Here is a 24043-nt window from a genome sequence, read left to right as displayed (position 1 = left end):
GTTGCCACCCCAGTGCTTGTTTTTCTGATTGAAAACCATATAAAAACCTTTGTCATTGGGACAGCCTTGACTTTTAGAAGTGTTTTCCCTATAAAAATCAGGTTACAGTTCGGTTTTGGGTTTTGGACTCTTGGAAATTTCCCTTCTTGTACGCCAAGTACTATTCTAAGCATTAAACTATGTTATGATTTAGTTGTGTTTTTACTGGAGACACTTTTAAGTATACAATAGTGCTGGAGATGGAGTTTCTAGGTCTATATTTGTCTATTGTCTAGAAACTCTAATCATCCCTTCAGTGTGTAGTATTTAGTTATGGGAAATTTATTGAATTAGTTTTTTACTTTTTTATATTTACTGGTTTATTAAGAAGAATATTTTAGAGGATACAAATAAAATAGCTAGATGGAGAGATACATAGGGCAAGGTATGGGGAAAGGGCATGGAGCTTCCATGTGCTCCCTGGGATTGCCACCCTCCAGGAACCTTCATGTGTCCAGTTATCTGGAAGCTCTCCAAATCCTGTCCTCTTGGTTATTCATAGTGGCTTTATGCGGTAGGCATGATGATTAAACTCTTGGCCATTGGTGATCAACTTGACCTTCAACCTCTATCCTTTCCCTTGAGGTTGGGAGACGGGACTGAATGTCCCAACCCTCTAATCCTGCCTTGGTCTTTCTGGTGACCAGCCCTATCCTGAACCTATCAGACAAAAGACACATAAAAGACAGCACTTCGGAGACCCCAAGGATTTTAGGAGTTATGAGCCAGGAACTGGCAGTGAAAATCAACATATGTGTATACATCATAATACCAGAGGCTATCCTCTGGTTTTTGACCATGGATTTCTCACATCAAAAGAATATACATAATCATTAATAATTTGTTCAGTCCATCATATTGTTTGAGGGTCTCCCAGGGTGAGGCCACTCAGGTTTGCAGATTTTCTATCAATCTTTTTAGATTCCAGAAGCAGAAGTGGTCCTGACAAATGCACAGCTTTATTTACCCTTTCAGGGATCTGGGACAATTGAGCTAAGAGACAGTATCATCTCTTGCTCTGAGACTCTTTAGAGTTGTTAATGTAATACTGAATTTCCTTCAGTTAATAACCCACTTATTCATTTCTTTACTCTCAGTTATTATTTCTTCTTCTGTCCATTAGTACCCTATCACCTTTGGAAGGGACATTAGAATTGTCGCTGTGTTGGTCTGGATTTCAGGGAGCAGGATAAGTTTACCAAGTACCTCTTCCTCAGTCCATTCCCATTCAGATTAGGTACAGTTACATAAGTACAGTACTAGTGAGCTATTTTTACCACCAGGCAATATACCTACATTCACTTTTAACCCCAATTTTGCTAGATGGGGGTGAAGATGCAGCCCACCCCCATCAGGCCCTTTAGAAATTGTGAAATGAGGTTTAAAAACATAGTGACAATTCCTTGCTTAGACATCACCTGTGCTTTCAGCATTTGTAGTTGCAGCTCTGGTCCTAGGACCACTGTATCAGGTAGGGGAAAAAAGGTATTTTTAAAAAGTGATTTGAGGAAGAAAGAAAAAATATAGTTGTTATATCAGTGTATTTCTCCCTCGGCAAGAATTGCGTAGTATGCATCATCCCTTCTCCCTCTTTCCCAGATCAGCCAGAAAAACAGAAATCTAGTGGGGACACTCTTTTAGTCCCACTTATGTTGAGTGTGAGCACACAACCTGTGAAGGCATGTAAGCCAGCCATTCATGCTTTTATTTCCCCATTTTAGACAACCAAGGTTTCAGCTGCCCATTCTATTTCTCTATCAGACTATTATATTACTCTAAGGAGGCCATCTCTCTGTCCATTGTTGGACATTATGGGCTGTACAGTGTGTTCCTTAGTGTGAAGAAATGATGGTCAGCTATCCAAATTCATGTAATATCTTCTACTCTGGTGGAATACTGTCAGTTCCTGTCAAGACCAATGTGTAGCCCTCCATAGCTGCCAGCATCAATCTCACTTGCCTGCTATGTTTAGGGCCACCAGGGAATTTGCTCCATAGCCATCAGCAGCCTCTGTCTCCCTTATCGACAAATAGAACAGTTCCTACTGGCATTATGTATCTGAGAGTGTACAAAAGGAACATGTCTAGATTCAGCCCATGTCGGCACTGCTGCAGTGCCCCTGTACCCACTCATGTCATAGACTCAGGTGGCCACCTCAAGGCAGCACACAGGGATATCTGCTTGTTGATTTCAGTCACCTTCCAAATATGGAACGGAGTTCTAATGAGCATTGACTTGTTCTGTTTTAATGCATCCCTTGAAATATTGATAGCACCATGTTCCACATGAACCTTGAATTATTTTTGATGTATTACTGTTTTGTTTTCTCTCTTCTTTCTGTAACAACTATTATTTGGTTGATAGATCTATGGAACTGCCTGTTTTATCGATTTTTCTTCCCTTTATTTTCTCTCTCCAATCTGTCTGATTTTCTTAACTATTTTTCTTTTCTTTTTACTTTTTAGTCAGGGTCTCACCCTGTCACCCAAGCTGGAGTGCAGTGGTGTGATCTTGGCTCACTGCAACCTCTGCCTCGCAGGCTCAAGCGATCCTCCCACTTCAGCCTCCTGAGTAGCTGGGACTACAGGTGTGCGCCACCATGTCTGACTAATTTTTCTACTTTTTGTAGAGACAGAGTTTTGCTGTATTTCCCAGACTGGTCTCAAACTCCTGACCTCAAGCAGTCCACCCACCTTGACATCCCAAAGTTCTGGGATTACAGGTGTTAGCCACCATGTCTGGCAATCTTATTTTTCAACTGATACTTTTATATGAGTTATTATGTTTTGTATTTCCAAGAGCTTTATTTTTTGTTGTTCTTTGAGTCTTCTATTTTTATAGCATTTGGTTCTTGTTTTATGAGTGTCATATCTTCTCTTATTTCTTTGAGGATGTTAATACTATTTTTTATTCCTACATAGTGTTTCTTCTAACTGTGCTTTTTCCTTTTCTTTTATTGTCTGTTGATATTTGTCTTTCATTTAGAGGCTTTCTCTAAATGATTTGTTTTCCATAGGTATCTCTTATTTAGAAATAGGGCGCAGAAGGTTGTTTGGAAGCTCTATGCTGACAAATGGGGCATGATGTAGAGCAGACTTGACTGTAGGGTTATATGATAAGGCTGTTTATTGTCAGCCCTCTCCCACTATCAGTATCTTTGAGCAGGGCTAGTTTTATGAGTGTGTAACCTCTGCATTTGCACAGGGCCCTATGCTTATAAGACCCCCATGCTTGGTTTAATCTACTATTGACATCTTTAATTTCTTAGTTTTTGAGTAAGGTTTCCACATTTTATTTTATACTGAGTCTCAAAAATTATTTAGCTGGCCTTTCTCGCTTGGTTTGATAACATTCTCTAGAGAAGGTCCATTTAGTCTCCTGTCCGATCAGGATAATCCAGGCTAAACAGGAAAGATTTCAGGGCCTTTATATTTACTGTGGAAACTTTCACTCCTTTTCTTGTTTACTGTGGTACTCCTGCCCTCATCTGTGCCTAGTGTTCCCAGTTTAGAGACCTTCTGTATTCCCCACTTCAGAGAATAGACTCTCATTCCTCTACTACAATTGTATAGTGTCAAGCTCTGCAGAGTGGTGGAAGTGATCTGGGGAGGACTACCTCTTAAGCAAACTTTCAGGCAATCATCCTGTTCTTAGCATTCCTTTTACCTACCCTTCCAGAGTACTTTGCTGCTGTGAAATCCTGAGTATTTTGGGTTTTCTGCAGTATTACTGAATTATTTTTCACTTTTCACAGTACTTCTTTAAGATTCAATTTTTTTTTTCATTTTGCTATTACAGTTAGCACACATACATCTGCTTTTAGTCTTTTGTTTTCTCAACTTTGACTCTTTGCCTTTATACCTTTGTACTATTACAAGCAAAACAAAACAAAACAGAAAATCTACTGTTTTTCAGATGTTTTAGTTGCATTTTAGGTGGCAGCAACAGTAGGTACCTATGAATAATCTGCCATTTCTTTTAAAGGTCTGGTATTATTGCTATTAATTATTATTATTAAGATCTATGTTAAATAGTTGATATTCTGTTTAGGAGAGGTAATTTAGACAAATAATTATTTTTAGACGATTAGACAAGTAATTATTTTTAACACTTAGGTAAGAAGTAATTTGAAAAAGCCTATGTCATAATCAGGAGAAATATCTTATTGTATTAATGTACTGGTGTCCCAGGCATACACTGGACAAAGTAAAAGTTGAGGTACTTGAGGTTTTTTGGTGTGTGAAGGAAGAAGCTCATTCAAAGGACAGTGGAAAAGTACAGTTATTTGATTTCTAGGGCTGCTATAACAAATTACCACAAACTTGGTGGATTGAAATACAAGAAATCTATTCTCTCACAGTTCTGGGGATTAGAAGTTTGAAATTAATGTGTCGGCAGGGCCACACTCCCTCTGAAGGTTCTATGGGAAAATCTTTCCTGGTCTCCTCCAGTTTCTCATGGCACGTGACATTTCCTGGCTTCTGGCAGTATGACCGAGTCCAATTTCTGCTTCTGTCTTCTCATGGCCCTCTTCCCTGTGTCTCAAATATCCCTCTCTTTTCTCTTAAAAGGGAATCAGTCATTGAATTTAGGGCACTTTCATAAATCTTTACCTCATGGTAAATCTTTACCTTAATTATAATGCAAAGACCCTATTTCCAAATAAGATTACATTCATAGGTACCAAGGATTAGGACTTGGGCAAAACTTTTTAGGGGCACAATTCAATCTGTTACTGTGTTCTTCCTGGCCCCACAAAATTCCTGTCCTTCACTGTGCAAAATACATTGATAGAGTCCTAATGTTCCCAGAAATCTCAACTCAGTACAACATCATCTTTACGTTCAAAATCTCATCTAAATAACATTAACTCAGAAGTCTCAATGTCATCATCTGAATCATCTAAACCAGATGAGGGCGAGACTGAATGTGATCAAAGTTCTTTTATTAGTAGACCTGTGAAACTAGAAAACAAGTCATCTGCTTTCAGAATACAGTGGTGGTTACAGGCATCAGATTCCCATCTGAAAGAGAAAATTGGAAGAAATAAAGAAATCACCAGTTCCAAACAAATTTAAAACACAGGAAGGAAAATTCATTAGGTTTCAAGGCCTAAGACTAATCCTCTATGGCTTGATGCTTTGCCCTGTAAGCCCACGACTACAGGTTGGTGAGTTTCTGGACTTGTGGCTCTAGTGTGATTATTGTCTGGGCCTGTGCTTCAGGTCGGTTGTCCTCTGTGCCCATGGCCCTGGCTTGGTTATGTTTTGTACTTGCAGTTCTGTTGCCATCTGTTCCTGTGGCTCTGCTGGCCTTTGACTCCACACCCATGGCTCAAGCTGTGCCTCTGGGCCCTGGGCTTTGCAACCGTAGATCTAACCTCAGGTTATTCCTTTTTTTTTTTTTTTTTTTTTTGAAGATTAGCACATATTTATAGCTTTCTGGTCTAATCAGCCTACTTCCTTCCTGTAGAATCTCAGCAGTCTTACAGTCATTCTTCATTTCATTTATTTCTCCTGCATCCTAGGCTTCATCCCAGGCTTGCTATATTTTTCTTAGTATACTATTTTCAAAAGCCTTGTGAATCCTCTGAGTTAAGGGGATTCATGCTGTTGGACAAATGAGTTCTCCACAGATCTTTTCTGGATAACCCTATACAGGTATGCCTTAGAGATACTGCAGAGTTTGGTTCCAGACCACTGCAGTAAAGCAAATGTTGTAGTAAGTGAGTCAGATGAATTTTTTGGTTTCTTAGAGTATATAAAAGTTACGTTTATACTATACTGTAGATTATTGTGTGTAATACCATCCATGTCTTAAAAATGTGCCTAAATTAAAATGCTTATTGCTAAAACATGCTTACAATCATCTGAGCTTTCAGTGAGTCATAATCCTTTTGCTAGTGAAGGATGTTGCCTCAGTGTTGAGAGCAGCTGTTAATAAGGGTGGTGATTGCTGAAGGTTGGTATGGCTGTTGCAGTTTCTTAAAATGAAACTGTAATGAAGTTTGCTGCATCTATTGACTCTTGCTTTCATGAAAGAGTCCTCTCTAACATGCAGTGTTGTGTGACAGCATTTTACCCAAAATAAAACCTCTTTCAAAATTGGAGTCAGTTCTCTCAGTTCCTGCCACTGCTTTAGCACTTAAGTTTATGTAATAATATTCCAGATCCCTGGCAGCCATTTCAACAATGTTCACAGCATCTTCACCAGAAGTAGATTCCATCTCAAGAAACCAGTCTCTTTGTTTGTTTCTAAGCAGCAGCTCCTTATCTGTTCAGGTGTTATGTGATTGCAGCAATTCAGTCACATCTTCAGACTTTACTTACAACTCTAGTTTTCTTGCTATTTCTACCACATCTGTGGTGGAAAGGAATTTATTTATTATTTATTTATTTTTTTTAGCAGTAGTTCTTAACAATGGTCTTAAAATATTTGGTACTGAGGCAGGAGAATGGCCTAAACCCGGGAGGCGGAGCTTGCAGTGAGCTAAGATCCGGCCACTGCACTCCAGCCTGGGCGACAGAGCGAGACTCCGTCTCAAAAAAATAAAATAAAATAAAATAAAATATTTGGTAAACCGTGCTGTAAACAGATGTGCTGTCATCCAGGCTTTGTTCTTCCATTGATAGAACACAGGCAGAGCAGCATAATGCTTAAGGGCCCTGGATTTTGTGGATGGTAAGTGAGCATTGGCTTCCACTTAAAGTCACCAACTGCATTAGCCACTAACAAGAGTGTCAGCCTGTCCTTTCAAACTTTGAAGCCAGTCATTGACTTCTTCCCTCTGGCTGTGAAAGCCCTGCATGTCATCTTCCAAGAGAAGAATATTTTGTCTGCCTTGCAGATCCGTTGTTTAGTGTTGCCACCTTCATCAGTTATATCAGCTAGAACTTCTTGATAATTTGCTGCAGTTCTATATCAGCACTTGCTGCTTCACCTCATATTTTTATCTCATGGAGATGGCTTTTTTCCTTCAACATCATGAACCAATCTCTGATAACCTCAGGTTTGTCTTCTGCAGCTTCCTAACCTTTCTCAGCCTTCACAGAATTGAAAAGAGTTATGGCCTTGTTCTGAATGAGGCTTTGGCTTAGGGGGGAATGTTGCAGCTGGTTCATTCTTCTCCCCAGACCACTAAAACTTTCTCCAATAAGGCTGTGTCACTTTCTTATCATCTGTGTGTTCACTGGAGTAGCACTTCTAATTTCCTCCAAAACTTGTCCTTTGCATTCATTCCCAACTTGGCTGTTGACCTGAGAGTCAGCCTGTAGCTGCTCTAGCTTTTCATATGCCTACCTCACTAAGGTTAATCATTTCTAGCTTTTGATTTAAAGTGAGAGCCGTGTGTCTCTCTCTGTCACTTGAACACTTAGCTGTTATTATAGGGTTATTAATTGGCCTGATTTCAATATTATTGTGTCTCAGGGAATAGAGAGGCTCTAGGAGATGGGGTAAATGGGGAAATGGTTGGTTGTTCAGTCAAAACACATACAACATTTATTAAGTTTGCCATCTGATATAGGCATAGTTTGTGGCACCTGAAAACAATAGTAACATCAAAGATAACTGATCACAGGCCACTGTAATAGGTGAACTGATAATGAAAAATTTTGAAATATTACAATTACCAATATTTGACACAGAGAACACAGAGTGAGCACACAACTTTTGGAAAAATAGTGCTGATTCATGAGGGGAACAATACACACTGGGGCCAGTTGGAAGGTGGAGAGTGGGAGGAGGGAGAGAGGATCAGGAAAAACAACTAATGGGTACTAGGCTTAATACCTGTATGATGAAATCGTCTGTAAAATAAACCCCCATGACCCAAGTTTTCTATGTAACAAACCTTCACGTGTACTCCTGAACTTAAAAGCATTCAATTTGTAAAAAATGCAGTATCTGTGAAGCACAGTATAGTGAAGTACAGTAAAATGAATTACATGCACTTAGTGGCTTAAAACAGCAGAAATTTATGTTATGGAGGTCAGAGTTTTAAAAATCAACATCTTGGCAGGGTCATACTGCCTCCAGATGATCTAGGGGGAATACTTTGTTACCTCTTCTAGCTTCTATTAGTGCCTGATATTCTTCAGCATATGGCAGTATAACTCCATCCTCTACTTCTTCCTTCACATGCCTTTCTACTCTACATCTCTGTCTCAAATCTCCCTCTCCTTTCTCTTATAAAAATACCAATTATTGGACTTTTGGCCCATCCTAAGTCCAGGATGATCTCATCTTACGATTCTTAACTAATTGTATCTACAGATACACTATTTCCAAATAAGGTTACATGCACAGCTACCAGGTTTTAGGACTTGGACAAACCTTTTAGGGAGGTCATAATTCAACCCACTACAAGTACCACTTTTAATATATTTAAATATGTGAAGGCAAATATAATACTGTGAACAGAAAAACTCACTGTAGATAAATGACAAGAACATTAAAAAGTGATTTTTAGTATTCAGCCATTTTCCTTTTGTTGATCAAATTTTAAAATGTGTTGAGAAGCTGTGTTACTAGAAAGTTCCTTTCTGCTTCTGGGGTTAAAATATAATCAAACTTTTTGGAGACCAGACTTAAAATGGGGAAAGTCACACAATATTTTAAGAATTCTAGAGTGTTTTAGATTTTTTTTTTTTTTTTTATTGAGACGGAGTCTTGCTCTGTCCCCCAGGCTGGAGTGCAGTGGCCGGATCTCAGCTCACTGCAAGCTCCGCCTCCCGGGTTTACGCCATTCTCCTGCCTCAGCCTCCCAAGTAGCTGGGACTACAAGCGCCCGCCACCTCGCCCGGCTAGTTTTTTGTATTTTTTAGTAGAGACAGGGTTTCACTGTGTTCGCCAGGATGGTCTCGATCTCCTGACCTCGTGATCCGCCCGTCTTGGCCTCCCAAAGTGCTGGGATTACAGGCTTGAGCCACCGAGCCCGGCTGAGTGTTTTAGATTCTTATTGACTGGGATGTTTGTAGATTTATTGTGTATATATAGGTTATAGACCCTTTCTTTAACATTCAGTGACTAGAAATTGTTTCTTGCTATAACCACAAAGTAGGGAGGATTTGTTGTAATTGTCCCATGCAAGTAGGCACAGCTGGTCTTAGGATTGCAAACTTTGTCTGCTCTTCCCTTCTCCCCCCTGCCACTCCTTTTTTCCTCCTCTTTTCTCCCTCTTTCTCCTTCCCTCCCTGTCCTTCCTTTCCTTGATATTTTCCTCTTTTCCTACATAGTTTTCTTCCTTCTTTCTCCCTTCTTTTTTTTTTTTTTCTCCTGTGCTTGGCCTGAGTTAGTTTTGAGCATCTGCCTTTCAAGGCTCCATGCCTTTGAAGATCTTAACAAAGCTAAAAATAAATAATAATCTGAATCTAATGCCAATAAACTGAATCTGATGGAGGTTCTTTCTTCTTGGAGCACTTAATAAGGCGACACTGAAGTAGCAGTGGGAACAGAACCAATCCAATCAACAAATTAACCAGGATCTCAGCTGGGGTTTCGCAAAAGACTACTTTTCTCAGGCTGTGCAGGATTTGGCCTTCATTCTTCAACAGAATGTGATTGGTAGAGGACATGTTGTGCTAATGGAGAATTGACAATGGCAACAATCATGGCACTGTTGTAAACATATCATCTTCTCTTAGGAATTTCATTTGAGTAGTTGTTTTCATCTTCAGGGTGATGAATTTAGTGTGACCTGTTTATTTATTCCTCTTTTGCTCAGCACTAATTTCTTTCCTTAGTGTTTTGCCTTAGACATGGATGTGAAAATATCATGTCTGGGGTTTGTCAATTAACATATAGGAAAATTGATTACTTCTGTGCATGTATGAGTAGATTGTGAGGTCCTTTGCATACCTTCTTCATTGTATCTGTTAGGAGAATTCCAGGAGAAGTTTGCTTTTTTAATCTTGTTTTTGATTGAGAGGATTCAGCAAAGCTGATGGCTTTGGATTCTGCATGCCATGAAATTCATGCCATGTGTTAAGGCAGCCATTATTGGGATAGGAACAGTGATTAAAATTAGTATTTTGAGATTTTGGTTATCTTACTCTAGAGGGACAATCTTATTAAGGGCATCCATTTTAGTATTGGAGATAGATTGCTATGGCAAAATTCTTTATTTCCATTTGTAATATTTATACTTTTAGACTGATTCTTATCATGTTTGTTTTTTTCTTCCATTTTATATTTGTCTAAATTATGGAATTAGTTTTTGAGACTGGGTTTGATTTTGAAGGGTCTGTCATGTGCTATTATTTGTTACTACATGTATAGAGAGACTGAGAAATAAGACAGAATGGGGAGGTGGAGACTAAACATTTATTCTACGGGAAAGACTTCTGTTTCATAATGCTGTGTCATGCTCATGAAACCTACTTTCGTTGCAAGGATTATGGCTCGTTTAGGAAAAACAACCAGGCTTATTGCAGCTGTCAAGTGGTGTGGTTGATGAGAAATGAAGAGGTGTTGTTTTGTTGTTTTTCTTCTGTGCTGATGGTATGCACATACGGTATAATCTTATCTTTTTTGCACTACTCTGGCATTTATAATTAGGCCATTTAGGTGTGTTGGATTTTTCAAATTTTGGGAGGGGTAATTTTGTACCATTTCTCATTCAGAATGTTTTCATGTATGGGTTGTATGTTAACCACCATCTTTATTTTGATTTCTTGCCCTATAGATTTCCTTTTGGAATATCTGGAGGTGTTTGTGTCTGCCTTCTCCAATATAGTTGATTAGTTATTGTGAAAGGGATGTAATCTTGTGGCTTCCACAAAAGTGGTGGTGAAGCCTATATTGGAAAACCTTTCTCAATCAGATATTGTTTGCTAATAATGTTCTGGTAGGCTAATTGTAGACTGGCTCTTGACCAAATAATTTGGAAGGGGAGAGGCAGCTGGTTTCTGATAGATGGAATATAATGTGGTTAGTTGATCTTTGGAATTTCTTTTTAACATCACTGTAATAATTCATTCCAAACACATCAATTAAATGCAATTAAATGCTGACTTTTAACCATCTGTGTAGCAGAGGATCCTGTTGCTATGCATGAATTAATTTCTTAGAAGTATTAGCAGAGGTTCTATTTGGCTTGGTAATTACCAACAAAAATAGAATATGAGCTTTTTAAAAGAAAGTCTTGATTCAGATGTTCATATCATGTGTTGCTGTCAATATACCAGTGATGGTCACCAAAATTTTTTTTTGGTTAATATTTCACTGTTTTGGAAAGCACCTTTATTTGTTGATTGTATGGTTCCTTGTTTACATGTGTATCTTTTGAAAAATTTCTTGAATACTCATCATGTCCAGGCATATTAAGAGTATGAGACTTAGGTATATTTAATCATTTTAGCTAAGAAGCAGTTGGGATAGAAGCAGTTATGGGGTAGAGGAGGATCGGTTGGAATGTGCTTACATTTACCTTTGAAAAGCACCTTTGGATCAGTTTTGTCAGATGAAAACTTCTGGTTAGTAGTAATAAATTGATGAATGAATATTTCAAATTTTACAGACCATGACTAGTTACATGTCTTTGCTTCACCACAATGTATGAAATATGATATGTGATTCTGTGTTTTATTGAGTTATATACAGAAAACATACCTGTTGATGAGGGAATGAGAATACATTCAAATAGCTTGATTTTTGATAGGATATTTTCAAATAAGCAGCATTAGGGTGGCTATCAGGAGATCCAGTTTAGGCTTTGCTGTGCCCTTACTGAACAATACCTGGCACACAATCATTTTAGTGACTTTGAAAAAATTTTTTGACTTATCTGGGCTTCAGTATCTTCATTTATAAAATGAACATATTGGAATAGTTTACTTTTGAAGTCTCTTTTTGCTTAAAATTTCCTTAGTTTTATTTAAGGTGAGGACATTTGCCTTTGTCATCTCTTTCTAGTGATGTTTTGGGGTTTGACATTTTGAAAGAAAGTTATCATTGTGGTTAAATTTGGCTTGACTCCTTTAAAGATGGGCTGTAAATTTTTGGCTGTATATTCTTGAAATGAATTTTAGTATGACTACTTGGTTATTTCTGTGAACAGACTGTTGTGTCACATTGTGGTTGTATGATTGCCATTAGTAACTTTGAAGTAAGCAAAGGAGGGTTGATTGATCTGTTTGTAACATACTGTATTATAAGATAGTATTAAGAAAGTTGGAAGTTGGAAGTGTATCTTAGAAATAATTTATTCCATCTCCCTCATTTAACAGATAGAGAAACGTACCCAAAAAATATTTTTTTAATTTATATGCTTAGCTTGTATCAGAAAAAGAACATTGATTTTATTCTCATTCAGTCATTCAGCAAACATCTACTTGAACCTGTCAGGGAGCCTCCTTTTGAAGACCAGGTTGTGAATAATGTTATTAACATTTTTATTTTGATGTAAAATAGTTCTGTCTCTCTTTGATGAAGAAGGAAACACCTTTTGCTCTTCCCAAATATGTTTGGCCTTCAAATCTTGACCATTCTATTTCTTCTTTATTCAGTGCTTTTTGACTGAGCTCATATTCTATATAAAGCACCATTTAAGGTACATATATTCAGTGTCAAGTAAAATTTCACCCTCTCAAATTGAACTTACTATCAAACTGTGAAATCTTTCTGATGTCCTTTATTCCTCACTTTAATAAGCGCCATAGTGTTGTGGAGTACTGGCACTACCTCTTTCAATATAGTTGGGGCACATAGGAATGAACAATAAATGTAAAACATAGTGATAGGTGCTATGAGAAAAATAAAGCGTGATTAGTGGATATTGATCAGTGGTGTACTCTTTTATATATGTGGTCAGGAAAAGTCTCTCTAGTAAGATAATTTTAGAGCATGATGTAGAGGAAGTGAACATTCAATATCTAGGGTAAATAGCATTTGAAGCACAGCAGCAAATAGCAAGTATAGCAAGTGTAATAGTCTTACACTTTTAATAGCACACCAATACTTCTTTTTTTCTTGTTAAGATGGAGTCTTGCTCTGTTGCCCAGGCTGGAGTGCAGTGGCGCAATCTTGGCTTACCATAACCTCTGCCTCCTGGGTTCAAGCAATTCTCCTTCCTCAGCCTCCTGAGTAGCTAGGACTACAGGCTCCCACCACCATGCCCGGCTAATTTTTGAATTTTTAGTAGAGACAGGGTCTCACTATGTTGGCCAGGCTGGTCTCGAACCCCTGACCTCATGATCTGCCCACCTTGGCCTCCCAAAGTGCTGGGATTACAGGTGTGAGCCACTGTGCCCAGCCCGTACACCAATACTTTTTAATGACTAATGTCATTCTTCAGAGCCATAGATATTGAATGATTATACTATAATTGAAATGATGTACATTTATTTTCAATTTGTAATTAAGTAGGCCAAAGAATATATTCTTCTTTAGCTTCACTTAAGGCATCTAGGTTAATTTGCTTTGCTTTAGGCTAATTAACTCTTAATTTTTAAAGATCTTTAAACTTTTTTGGTAGTCTCTTCAATTTTTAAATTAGTAATAGTTATTGTCAAGAGAGAAATAAAATAATATTTAATCAGATAAGTTTAAAAAATGCTGGTTTTACTAAAGGTAAACAGATTACTTACGAGTTTGTCAGAGGTTTTTAATGTGTGAATATATGTTGTTAATTTCCACAATTTGTTTGACCATGGTAGCCTATTTTATGTTAGCTTTTCTGTTTTATAAAGCACTCTCTGGATAACACTAGTGTATCTGACTGCATATATCCCCAGGGTAGAATGTATGCATCCCAAGAACTGCCTATGATGATCCACTAGGTTATAAACATAAAATGGCAGAATATTTATTTCTATTTAATTTTAAAAATCTTGAGCAATGAAAATAAAAGCAATGAAAATAATATTTAGTAAATGGGTTGGTGCTTTTGCCTTACCTAGTTCCTTACATGAAACAGTAATATACTATTTGTGAATTATAACTTGACATGAATGGGAGTTCCGAAGTGATGAGTTTTAGTGATGTCCTCATTTGTTTGCTTGTTTATAGTGTAGTATAATACAAGAATTTTCTTAAACAGGTAAATGTATTATTATTACCTAGTTTTAACTAAAATAGCTCCCACAAAAATGGGAAACTATCTTAAAATAGATTGTTGCCATGAAACATGTATTTATAATCATACTAATAAAAATCTGTGTTTATGACAATTGCTGTTGATTCTTTATGATTAGGTAGTTGAGCAAATTGTGATTTAACTGTAATATGACAAGTTAAGAGCTTATCGGAAAAAAGAATTAGATGTTGATAATGAAATGTGACCTGTTTAATCAGTAAGGTATAATAAATAAGGGGAATTGATGAAAAAGGTAGTGGTAGCAGTAAATGGACAAGAACTATCAGCATTCTCTTTTTTCCTAAATATAGTTGCAGCTTAATTTTCTCTCAGAGCTCTTTCAAGTGACAGTGAGTTATTCTTTGCAGTCATTCACGGTGGGTCACAGGCTGGCAGAGGCAGCGCCAGTTGCAACACGTGTCTTCTGCTGTCATCTTAGGCAGTGACACCCAGCAAGCCAATGTCAGAAGAGGAGTGTGTGCAAGATTGTATAGGAGGGTTATGTGGTTCATCACTCCAACCAACCTGGCATTAGTATAATAAATCCCACTTGATTGAGATGTATTCTTTATGTCAGTAGGTTTAATTTGCTGTTATTTTCTTTAGGATTTCAGTTTTTGTATTTATAAAAGAGATTTAACTCATAATTTTCTTCTAAACAACTTTGCAGATTTTAGTATAAAGGGTATATTTTCCAAATAAAATATGGTAGGGAGTATTCCTTCTTTTCACATTCTCTGGAAGAGTTTGTGGAAGATATCTGTTAATTTTTTCTTAAATGTTTCTTAAGATTCACCTATGAAACTTTCCGTGTATAGAGATTCCATGTGTCTGGAGAATTTTTTGTGTATGTGATTTTTTTTTAGTTAATAGAGGCACAGTTTCTTTAACACATATAGTACTATTCAAATTTTGTAATTCTTGTTTTAGTTTTGGTAAATTGTGTTTTTTATTTTGTAGTTTAAAAATTTTATGTAAAATTTTATATTTATTGATGTATTTTGTAATATCTTCTCATTTTTTGAAATATTTATAGATTACATAATGTCCTGCATTTGTGCCTGATGTTGGAAGTTTTATGGGTTTTTTTCACTTCATTATTATCTTACTACTTATTTCACTTTTTTCTCGTCTTTTTTCTCTTTTTACTTTCTTTGACTTACTCTGTCCTATTTTAAAAGATTCTTAAAAATATTTTCCATCATACTATTCTTTTTGCTGTAGTTTTTATTTTATTTTATTTCCACTCTCTTTTAGTTTCCTAATTCTGTTTCCGACTCTCTTTAATCTGATTATGTCATCTATTGAGTTATTAATAGTACATATTTCTCAGGTCTAGAATTTCTATTTTATGGATTCCAGTTCTCTGGTGAAAGTCTCTGTCCTCTCCGTTTTCTCCATTTCCCTTCTGTTTTTCAGATGTATTAAGAACTCTTACATACATTTTAAAGACTCTGTAATAACTAGCATCGAAACCACCTATGGCCCCATCTCTGGACCTATTTCTTTTGTCTTATCTATTTTCCATGTGCGTGGGTGTGTGTGTGGGTGTGGGTGTGGATGTATGTTCCATTTTAGTTTTGTTGTTCTTATTTCTGATAATTTTGTTTTGGAAGCTGGGCATCATATTTGAAAAACTGGAAAGACTGTAGGATGTTAACAATGTCCAAAGAGACTTCATCCTCTCCTGTCCTAGGTAGGTAGAATTGGGGGCTAATCATCTTATTCCAGTGGTTCTCAAACTTTGGGATGTATTAGATATACAGAGGCCAAGGCTTGTTGCAGTGACGCAGGGTCTCCCATCTCTTGATCCAGGTCAAGAATTGCCAGATACCCCAAGGGAAAGCACCTTTGCCTTGTGTTATCTCGCCTGTCAACATGGTTTTCCTTTTTCTGTTATTTCCCTTTAATTCCTCATTGCTTCAGTGTTCCCCAATGCTTTTAAGCAAAGCTTGTACATATATATATATAAAATATTATATATTATATCTATAATATATAAATACATAATACATAATATAGATATCTATATTATATAAGATATATAATATATAAATATGTATTATATATATAAAGATGTATTTTATATATATACACTTTTTTTTCCTGTTTCCAGCTGTAGCATTGATGTGCTACAAACCACTGAATCATGCGTGGAAGCAGCAAAAGTCTATGATTTTATTATTTTGAAAACAAAACAGACGAAAAACTCATGGTTTTAGTTTCCTTTTTCTTTCAGGAAAAACATAAACAAGAATTGGAAGACATGAGGAAAGCTGGTCACGAAGCCCTCAGCATTATTGTGGATGAATATAAGGTAGAGGTTTGAGAGTATTGTTTACTTTTTTAAACCTCGGATAACTTTAGTAAAAAATGTATACATGTAGGTATGTGCAAACATATGCAAATTATATGTGTAATCTTATTTTGCTACAGAATTTCTTTCCATTCAGCAATAAATATCCATTGAAAACATACTTGGTGGATTACAAAAGTTAAATTAGACACTGTTCTAGATTTGAGAAAGTTTGAGAATATTTGAGAATATAATATCAGCAGGTGAGGAAATTTAAGTACAAAATAATATAGAATTAATTACTAGATTATCTTTTTTGTCTGTGCTGTGGTTCTTCTGACAGGAAAAATATTAAGGCATGAAATGTATCAGAAAAAATATTATTATACCTTTTTGCTTTTCTTTTCTTAAACAAATTAAATCGATTTAGGTACACTTTAGCAATAACAAATTATAATGTCAATATCACAGATATACAGCAAAACATTAATATTTAAAATTATTTTAAAAATTATTCAATTCTGTGCTTGCATAAGCTGAATTATTTAAAGCACATTGAGCATTTAATGTCAAATTTTTATTTCCCTTTAAGCTTCATGTTAGATCATTTTTCTTTTACAAGTAATGAAGGAATGAATACATATTTTGAAATAAAATTCAATTATCTCCAGAAGTAACCAGTATTGGCAGTTCCATTTTACATTCTTCTAAGAGATTCTCCATCTACTTGTCTATACTTATATGCTCATAACATGCAATATAGTTTTCAATTGATTTAAAAAATATTATCTTACTAAATTTACTCTTTCTTGCTGTATTTACTCACTGACTTGGAGACATTTTCATATCAGTATATATAAGCTTTTCCTATTTTTGTTACTCTTCTATAGTTTTCACAGTATGAAATATACCATAATTTGTTTAACCATACATGTTTAGATAGGCATTTTGTTTTTCATTGTTCATTATAATAATAAATATAAAAAAATTCTCCCTATTACAGTTAGAATATAGAAATTTTTGTGTTGTTGATTAAACTTCCTCACTAGACTTGTTAGAAGTTAATGTCATTTTAGTTGATAATTTAGTGTCAAAAGCTTCCTTAAGAAATCATTTGGGCCGGGTGCGGTGGCTCACGCCTGTAATCCCAGCACTTTGGGAGGCCGAGGCAGGTGGATCACGAGGTCAGGAGATCGAGACCATCCTGGCTAAAATGGTGAAACCCCGTCTCTACTGAAAATACAAAAAATTAGCTGGGCATGGTGGCGGGTGCCTATAGTCCCAGCTACTCAGGAGGCTGAGGCAGGAGAATGATGTGAACCCGGGAGTTGGAGCTTGCATTGAGCTGAGATTGTGCCACTGCACTGTAGCCTGTGCGACAGAGCAAGACTCCATCTCAAAAAAAAAAAAAAAAAAAATTATTTGGATAAAAGTAGGAAAAGAAGTAGATCCAGAATTAAGTGAAAAGTGTCTTTTTTTTTTTTTTCCCACCTAGGGTATTAAAATAGTCTACTAGATATGTCTTGGGACATGAAAGGCCATTTTTGTGACCACACCCAATATAGTAGTTGATGCTTGTTGTTAAAAAGGTCATTAAAAAATGTCTGATTTTGGTGGAGCATAGTGGTTCACACCTGTAATTTCAACACTTTGGGAGGCCAAGGAGAGCAGATCACCTGAGGTCAAGGGGTCCAGACCAGCTTGGCCAACATGGTGAAACCCCGTTTCTATTAAAAATCTAAAAATTACCCAGACATGGTGGTGCGCACCTGTAATCCCAGCTACTCGGGAGGCTGAGGCAGGAGAATTGCTTGGATCCTGGAGGCGGAGGTTGCAGTGAGCCAAGATGGTGCCACTGCACTCCTGCCTGGGTGACAGAGTGAGACTCTGTCTCAAAAAAAAAAAAAAAAAAAAAAGTCTGATTTTTATAGCAATGATAATTGGCCCTTTTATAATGTTTTTAATATTATTAGTATAAACCGGTTTTACAGTTATTGAGTTGAGGAAAAGTCCTATATTATTATAGTATTGATTTTGACAACTTATTTTATCCCTAACGCTGAGGGTGGGAAGAATTAAAATACAGTTGGCCTAATGTATTTGCAGATTCCATAACCATGGATGAGAAATATTTGGAGAAGAAAAGCAATAAAAATAATAGTACAACAGTAAAAAGTGACACAAATTACTTGCTATCTAAAAAAATAGAAGCATATGGTAAAATAATTATCACATGAACTTCTTATGCTTGAATCTAGAATCGGTAAAAAAATCATTCCACTTCTAGGCCGGGCGCGGTGGCTCAAGCCTGTAATCCCAGCACTTTGGGAGGCCGAGACGGACAGATCACAAGGTCAGGAGATCGAGACCATCCTGGCTAACACGGTGAAACCCCGTCTCCACTAAAAAAATACTGGCCGGGCGCGGTGGCTCAAGCCTGTAATCCCAGCACTTTGGGAGGCCGAGACGGGCGGATCACGAGGTCAGGAGATCGAGACCATCCTGGCTAACACGGTGAAACCCCGTCTCTACTAAAAATACAAAAAAACTAGCCGGGCGAGGTGGTGGGCGCCTGTAGTCCCAGCTCCTCAGGAGGCTGAGGCAGGAGAATGGCGTAAACCCGGAGGCGGAGCTTGCAGTGAGCTGAGATCCGCTACTGCACTCCAGTCCGGGCGACAGAGCGAGACTCCGCCTCAAAAAAAAAAAAAAAAATACAAAAAATTAGCCGGGCGAGATGGCGGGCGCCTGTAGTCCCAGCTACTCGGAGGCTGAGGCAGGAGAATTGCTTGGATCCTGGAGGCGGAGGTTGCAGTGAGCCAAGATTGTGCCACTGCACTCCTGCCTGGGTGACAGAGTGAGACTCTGTCTCAAAAAAAAAAAAAAAAAAAAGTCTGATTTTTATAGCAATGATAATTGGCCCTTTTATAATGTTTTTAATATTATTAGTATAAACCGGTTTTACAGTTATTGAGTTGAGGAAAAGTCCTATATTATTATAGTATTGATTTTGACAACTTATTTTATCCCTAACGCTGAGGGTGGGAAGAATTAAAATACAGTTGGCCTAATGTATTTGCAGATTCCATAACCATGGATGAGAAATATTTGGAGAAGAAAAGCAATAAAAATAATAGTACAACAGTAAAAAGTGACACAAATTACTTGCTATCTAAAAAAATAGAAGCATATGGTAAAATAATTATCACATGAACTTCTTATGCTTGAATCTAGAATCGGTAAAAAAATCATTCCACTTCTAGGCCGGGCGCGGTGGCTCAAGCCTGTAATCCCAGCACTTTGGGAGGCCGAGACGGACAGATCACAAGGTCAGGAGATCGAGACCATCCTGGCTAACACGGTGAAACCCCGTCTCCACTAAAAAAATACTGGCCGGGCGCGGTGGCTCAAGCCTGTAATCCCAGCACTTTGGGAGGCCGAGACGGGCGGATCACGAGGTCAGGAGATCGAGACCATCCTGGCTAACACGGTGAAACCCCGTCTCTACTAAAAATACAAAAAAACTAGCCGGGCGAGGTGGTGGGCGCCTGTAGTCCCAGCTCCTCAGGAGGCTGAGGCAGGAGAATGGCGTAAACCCGGGAGGCGGAGCTTGCAGTGAGCTGAGATCCGGCTACTGCACTCCAGTCCGGGCGACAGAGCGAGACTCCGCCTCAAAAAAAAAAAAAAAATACAAAAAATTAGCCGGGCGAGATGGCGGGCGCCTGTAGTCCCAGCTACTCGGGAGGCTGAGGCGAGAGAATGGCGTAAACCCGGGAGGTGGAGCTTGCAGTGAGCTGAGATCCGGCCACTGCACTCCAGCCTGGGCGACAGAGCGAGACTCCGTCTCAAAAAAAAAAAAAAAAAAAAAAAATCATTCCACTTCTTGTTCTTAATGTGCCACAAGTCATCAACACGTTATGATTTTTTTCTATATGAATTATTTTACCTTTTTTCCATACTATTATGAAAGCCGATTCTCAGCATATTTTAGAACACCTTGGTTATGAAATTTTACATGACAGCCAATATATCTGATAATATTTCTCCTCAGAGTACTATAATATTATTGTATAAGATCTATGGGGAAATATTATTGTATAAGATCTATGGGGAATTCAACAAGTCATATGATTAATCAATATGCAGTGAATTTTCACTGATTTAAAAGTATTTATATCCTTTGACTATATCCTTTGACTGAGCTATGAAATAAAAAATTAAATATGGCCGGGCGCGGTGGCTCAAGCCTGTAATCCCAGCACTTTGGGAGGCCGAGACGGGCGGATCACGAGGTCAGGAGATCGAGACCATCCTGGCTAACACGGTGAAATCCCGTCTCTACTAAAAAATACAAAAAACTAGCCGGGCGAGGTGGCGGGCGCCTGTAGTCCCAACTACTAGGAGGCTGAGGCAGGAGAATGGCGTGAACCCGGGAGGCGGAGCTTGCAGTGAGCTGAGAACCGGCCACTGCACTCCAGCCTGGGCGACAGAGCGAGACTCCGTCTCAAAAAAAAAAAAAAAAAAAAAAAAATTAAATATAACTTTGTAGGTAATTTGATTGAATTCCTAATCCATTTAACAAGTCATCTAAACATCTGAAAATTTTACATTTCTCTTTAATTAAGTGCTAAGTAATGACACTGTACAAATACGTAAAATGAGTAGCTCTTAATCAAGTTTCTTCAAAATGGCATTTGTAAATACTAGAATAGTTATCACTTACGATTTGAACCTCCTTAGTTGCCAGTATTGAAATTTATACCAATAATTATGTTTGCAGCAAAGAAAATATTGTGGCGTTAGAACCAAAACAGTGATTTAAAACATCAAATACCAACCTGTTTAGAAAAACAGCTAAGCACACTCACAATAACAAGACAAATAATTTTTCATTAATATTTTAAAAGCCATATTTTACTGTAGTGCATGAAAATTTGATAGATGATTCATTAATTATTAGGTATTTCAAAAGGAAACCAAAATATCTCTAGTTACTATTGTTAACAAAAGTTGTGTGAACATTCTCGTTGCATTTATTCATTTCTTAATTCAGCAAAGATTATTGATTATGTTCTTTATGCCACGGATTATTGTAAATACAGCAGTGAGCAAAATATTCAAATCCTTGTTTCAGTGGGATATAATTCCGCATCTGCATTCCATGACTACATATGATATTTAGGAAGGAAGGAACTTAAAATCATAGCATTCCTTGACATTTCGGTTTTCAGGGCTTCACACTTTTACCTCTCTCTCCCCTGTAAATGTTTACTCAAATATGCAACTGGAATAGAAAAATCTGCTACTGTCTCACCACCAGTCCTGGCTCCTGGGGATCTTACATCCTTCTAGTTATCCTGGACTAGATATAATCAATCACTTCTTTCCTGTCCAAGTTGAGCTGAAATATTGTTGAGGAGTTTGAAAAAATATTCCTTAGAGAAGAAAGTGGAAAATACCAATAAAGTAAAACAAAAATGGCAAAAGCCTAAAATGTAATGCATAGTAAGATAACTTATCTTTGTATAAACTTTTGCTTCCAGAAATAATGAAGACATAACTTTCGATATTTTTCCTATTTACTACAGATTAAAAAAAAACCTGGATGTTTTATATAAAAGTATAGTACCTGAAATAAGTCCCTGAAAGTAAGACAGAAACAGGCAGACTAGCTAGGAACTATGAGACCCAAGTTACTACATGGTAGTGGGTTCCCTGGATTTTCTTTTTACCCTTTTTGTCCCACCAAAGTACTAGAGAAGTGAGTAACCCAGAAATGCCGATGGGCATATAAAAACAAACCTCAAGAAAAACCTACTCTCTCTAACCAAAATCCTCCACCTAGTAAGACAGAAAAGTATTCGATAATAGCCATTTTACTTCCACCAAACACCATAAGAAAAAATGGCAGTGAAGGCTTGTTAGAGCGAGAACTTAGATTTTCACTCTTATCAGGTTATAAATGAGGAATTGTAGCTCCTCACTGGGGTGGTGTTAAAGAAGGTGGAGCAGGGAACTAGGACTTTAATTCATCCTGGGCAATAAACCCCCTTCCTGCGAGTGTCAGGATAGGCCATGTAGGAAACTAGACTTCTACCCTAAGCTGGTGTTGATAAGGTATTCCTCCCTTACTGTGTTGGGAAGGTATCAAGGGATATCTAATGGGAATCAAGCCTGTCATTACTGCTTGGTAGAAATGAGGCCACTCCTCTGTGGTTTCAGTGGATGGTTTGTGGGGAACAAGAATGTGACACCCTTACTCCTCATAGCCGGGTTGGTATCAGTGGAGGCCTAGTGGGAAGCTGAACTCCCAATCATGTCCAGAAATAACAAGGAGATCCTTGTTCCCTGTATGCTGAGTGCTAGTAGAGGCTGAGTTGGATACCTAGACTTCCACCCTACCTGGAGGTTTTCCTTTTTCTTTGCTGGAGTGGTGTCCTGTCAGAAGAAATCTCCTGAAACATGATTTCAGATGTCTAGATTTCAATTAAAAATTACTTATATCAAGAACCAAGAATATTTTGTCTTGAATGAAAACCAAAAAGGAAAACAGATGCTGAATTGAGCAGCTTCCAGTTTTAGAATTATCTGACAAGAATTTTAAGTATCTGACAAGAATTTTAAATCATTAATTACAAAAATGTTTTAGCAAGTGATTATGAACATTCTTGAAACAAATGTGAAAACAGAAAAAATCAGCAAGTGTAAGCAAAGTAATAGATTCTATAAAGAAGAACCAACTGGCAATTTTAGAAGTAAAAATGTAGTAACCAAAATTAAAACTCAGAGATGGGCTCAATAGTGGAATGGAGAAATAAGGAAAGAATCAGTAAATTTGAAAAAACTAGAAATTACCCAGTTTGAACAGTGTAGAGAAAACAGACTGAAAATAAATGAATAGGGCTTTAGGAATTTGTGGGATTATGATGAAAGACCTAAAATGTATATCATCCAAGTCCTGGAAGGAGTGAAGAAAGAGGGCAAAACTTAAAAACATTCAAAGAAAGATTTGCTCAGAATTTTCCAAATTTGGCAAAAAATAATACTGCATATTTCAGAAGCCAAATGAACTGCAAATATGATAAAGACAAAAACAAACAAAATGCATGTCAACACCCACTATAATGGTTAATTTATACATCAGCTTGACTGGGTAATGGTTTCTAGATATTTGAGCAAATTTTATTTGAATGTTTTTGTGATTTTTTTTTAATCAGATAAGATTAACGTTTACATCTGTGAACTTTGAATATAGTAAATTTCCCTCCATAATGTAGGTGGGCATCATCCAATCATTTGAAGGCCTTAACAGAACAAAAACTGACCTTCCCTGAACAGGAAAGGATTCTGCCAATAGACTGCCTTTGGATGCAAGCTGCAATGTTAGTTCTTCTCTGGGTCTCCAGCCTGGTCAGCCTTGTTTGCAGATTTTGAACTTGATAGCCTGCATAATCACATGAGCCAATCCCTTAGAGTAAGTTTTTCTGTATATTTGTACATATATGGATTTGTTTCTCCGGAGACCTTAATACACACATAGCTAAACTTCCCTCAACCAAAAATTGAAAATCTTGAAAGCAGCCAGAGAAAAATGTCATTTTACCTACAGAAAAACAGAAATGTGATAGATATTTCAT

General features: G+C 37.3%; 1 protein-coding gene and 1 long non-coding RNA gene across 17 annotated transcripts in view; both read left to right on the top strand.

The window, feature by feature from the left end:
- CCDC91 (coiled-coil domain containing 91) overlaps nucleotides 1-24043 on the top strand; it is a 367727-nt gene that overhangs the window by 156366 nt on the left and 187318 nt on the right. For 15 of the 16 annotated variants that reach the window (XM_033222559.1, XM_033222558.1, XM_033222545.1 and 12 more), the window contains one exon: nucleotides 16353-16430. The exons of the other annotated variant lie outside the window; for it this stretch is intronic. In XM_033222559.1, coding sequence (XP_033078450.1) covers nucleotides 16353-16430 — 78 coding nt within the window. The remainder of the gene's footprint in view (nucleotides 1-16352; nucleotides 16431-24043) is intronic. 16 annotated transcript variants of the gene reach the window in all.
- On the top strand, nucleotides 10437-15810 carry LOC117090344. The gene is made up of 2 exons (XR_004439977.1): nucleotides 10437-10539; nucleotides 15730-15810. It is a non-coding gene; the product is annotated as an uncharacterized LOC117090344 (long non-coding RNA).

The sequence above is a fragment of the Trachypithecus francoisi genome, unplaced genomic scaffold, assembly GCF_009764315.1.
Source record: "Trachypithecus francoisi isolate TF-2019V2 unplaced genomic scaffold, Tfra_2.0 Lachesis_group11, whole genome shotgun sequence".
Taxonomy (NCBI): domain Eukaryota; kingdom Metazoa; phylum Chordata; class Mammalia; order Primates; family Cercopithecidae; genus Trachypithecus; species Trachypithecus francoisi.
The sequence above is the reverse complement of the archived record's forward strand: the minus strand, read 5'-3'. Positions and strand labels throughout refer to the sequence as shown.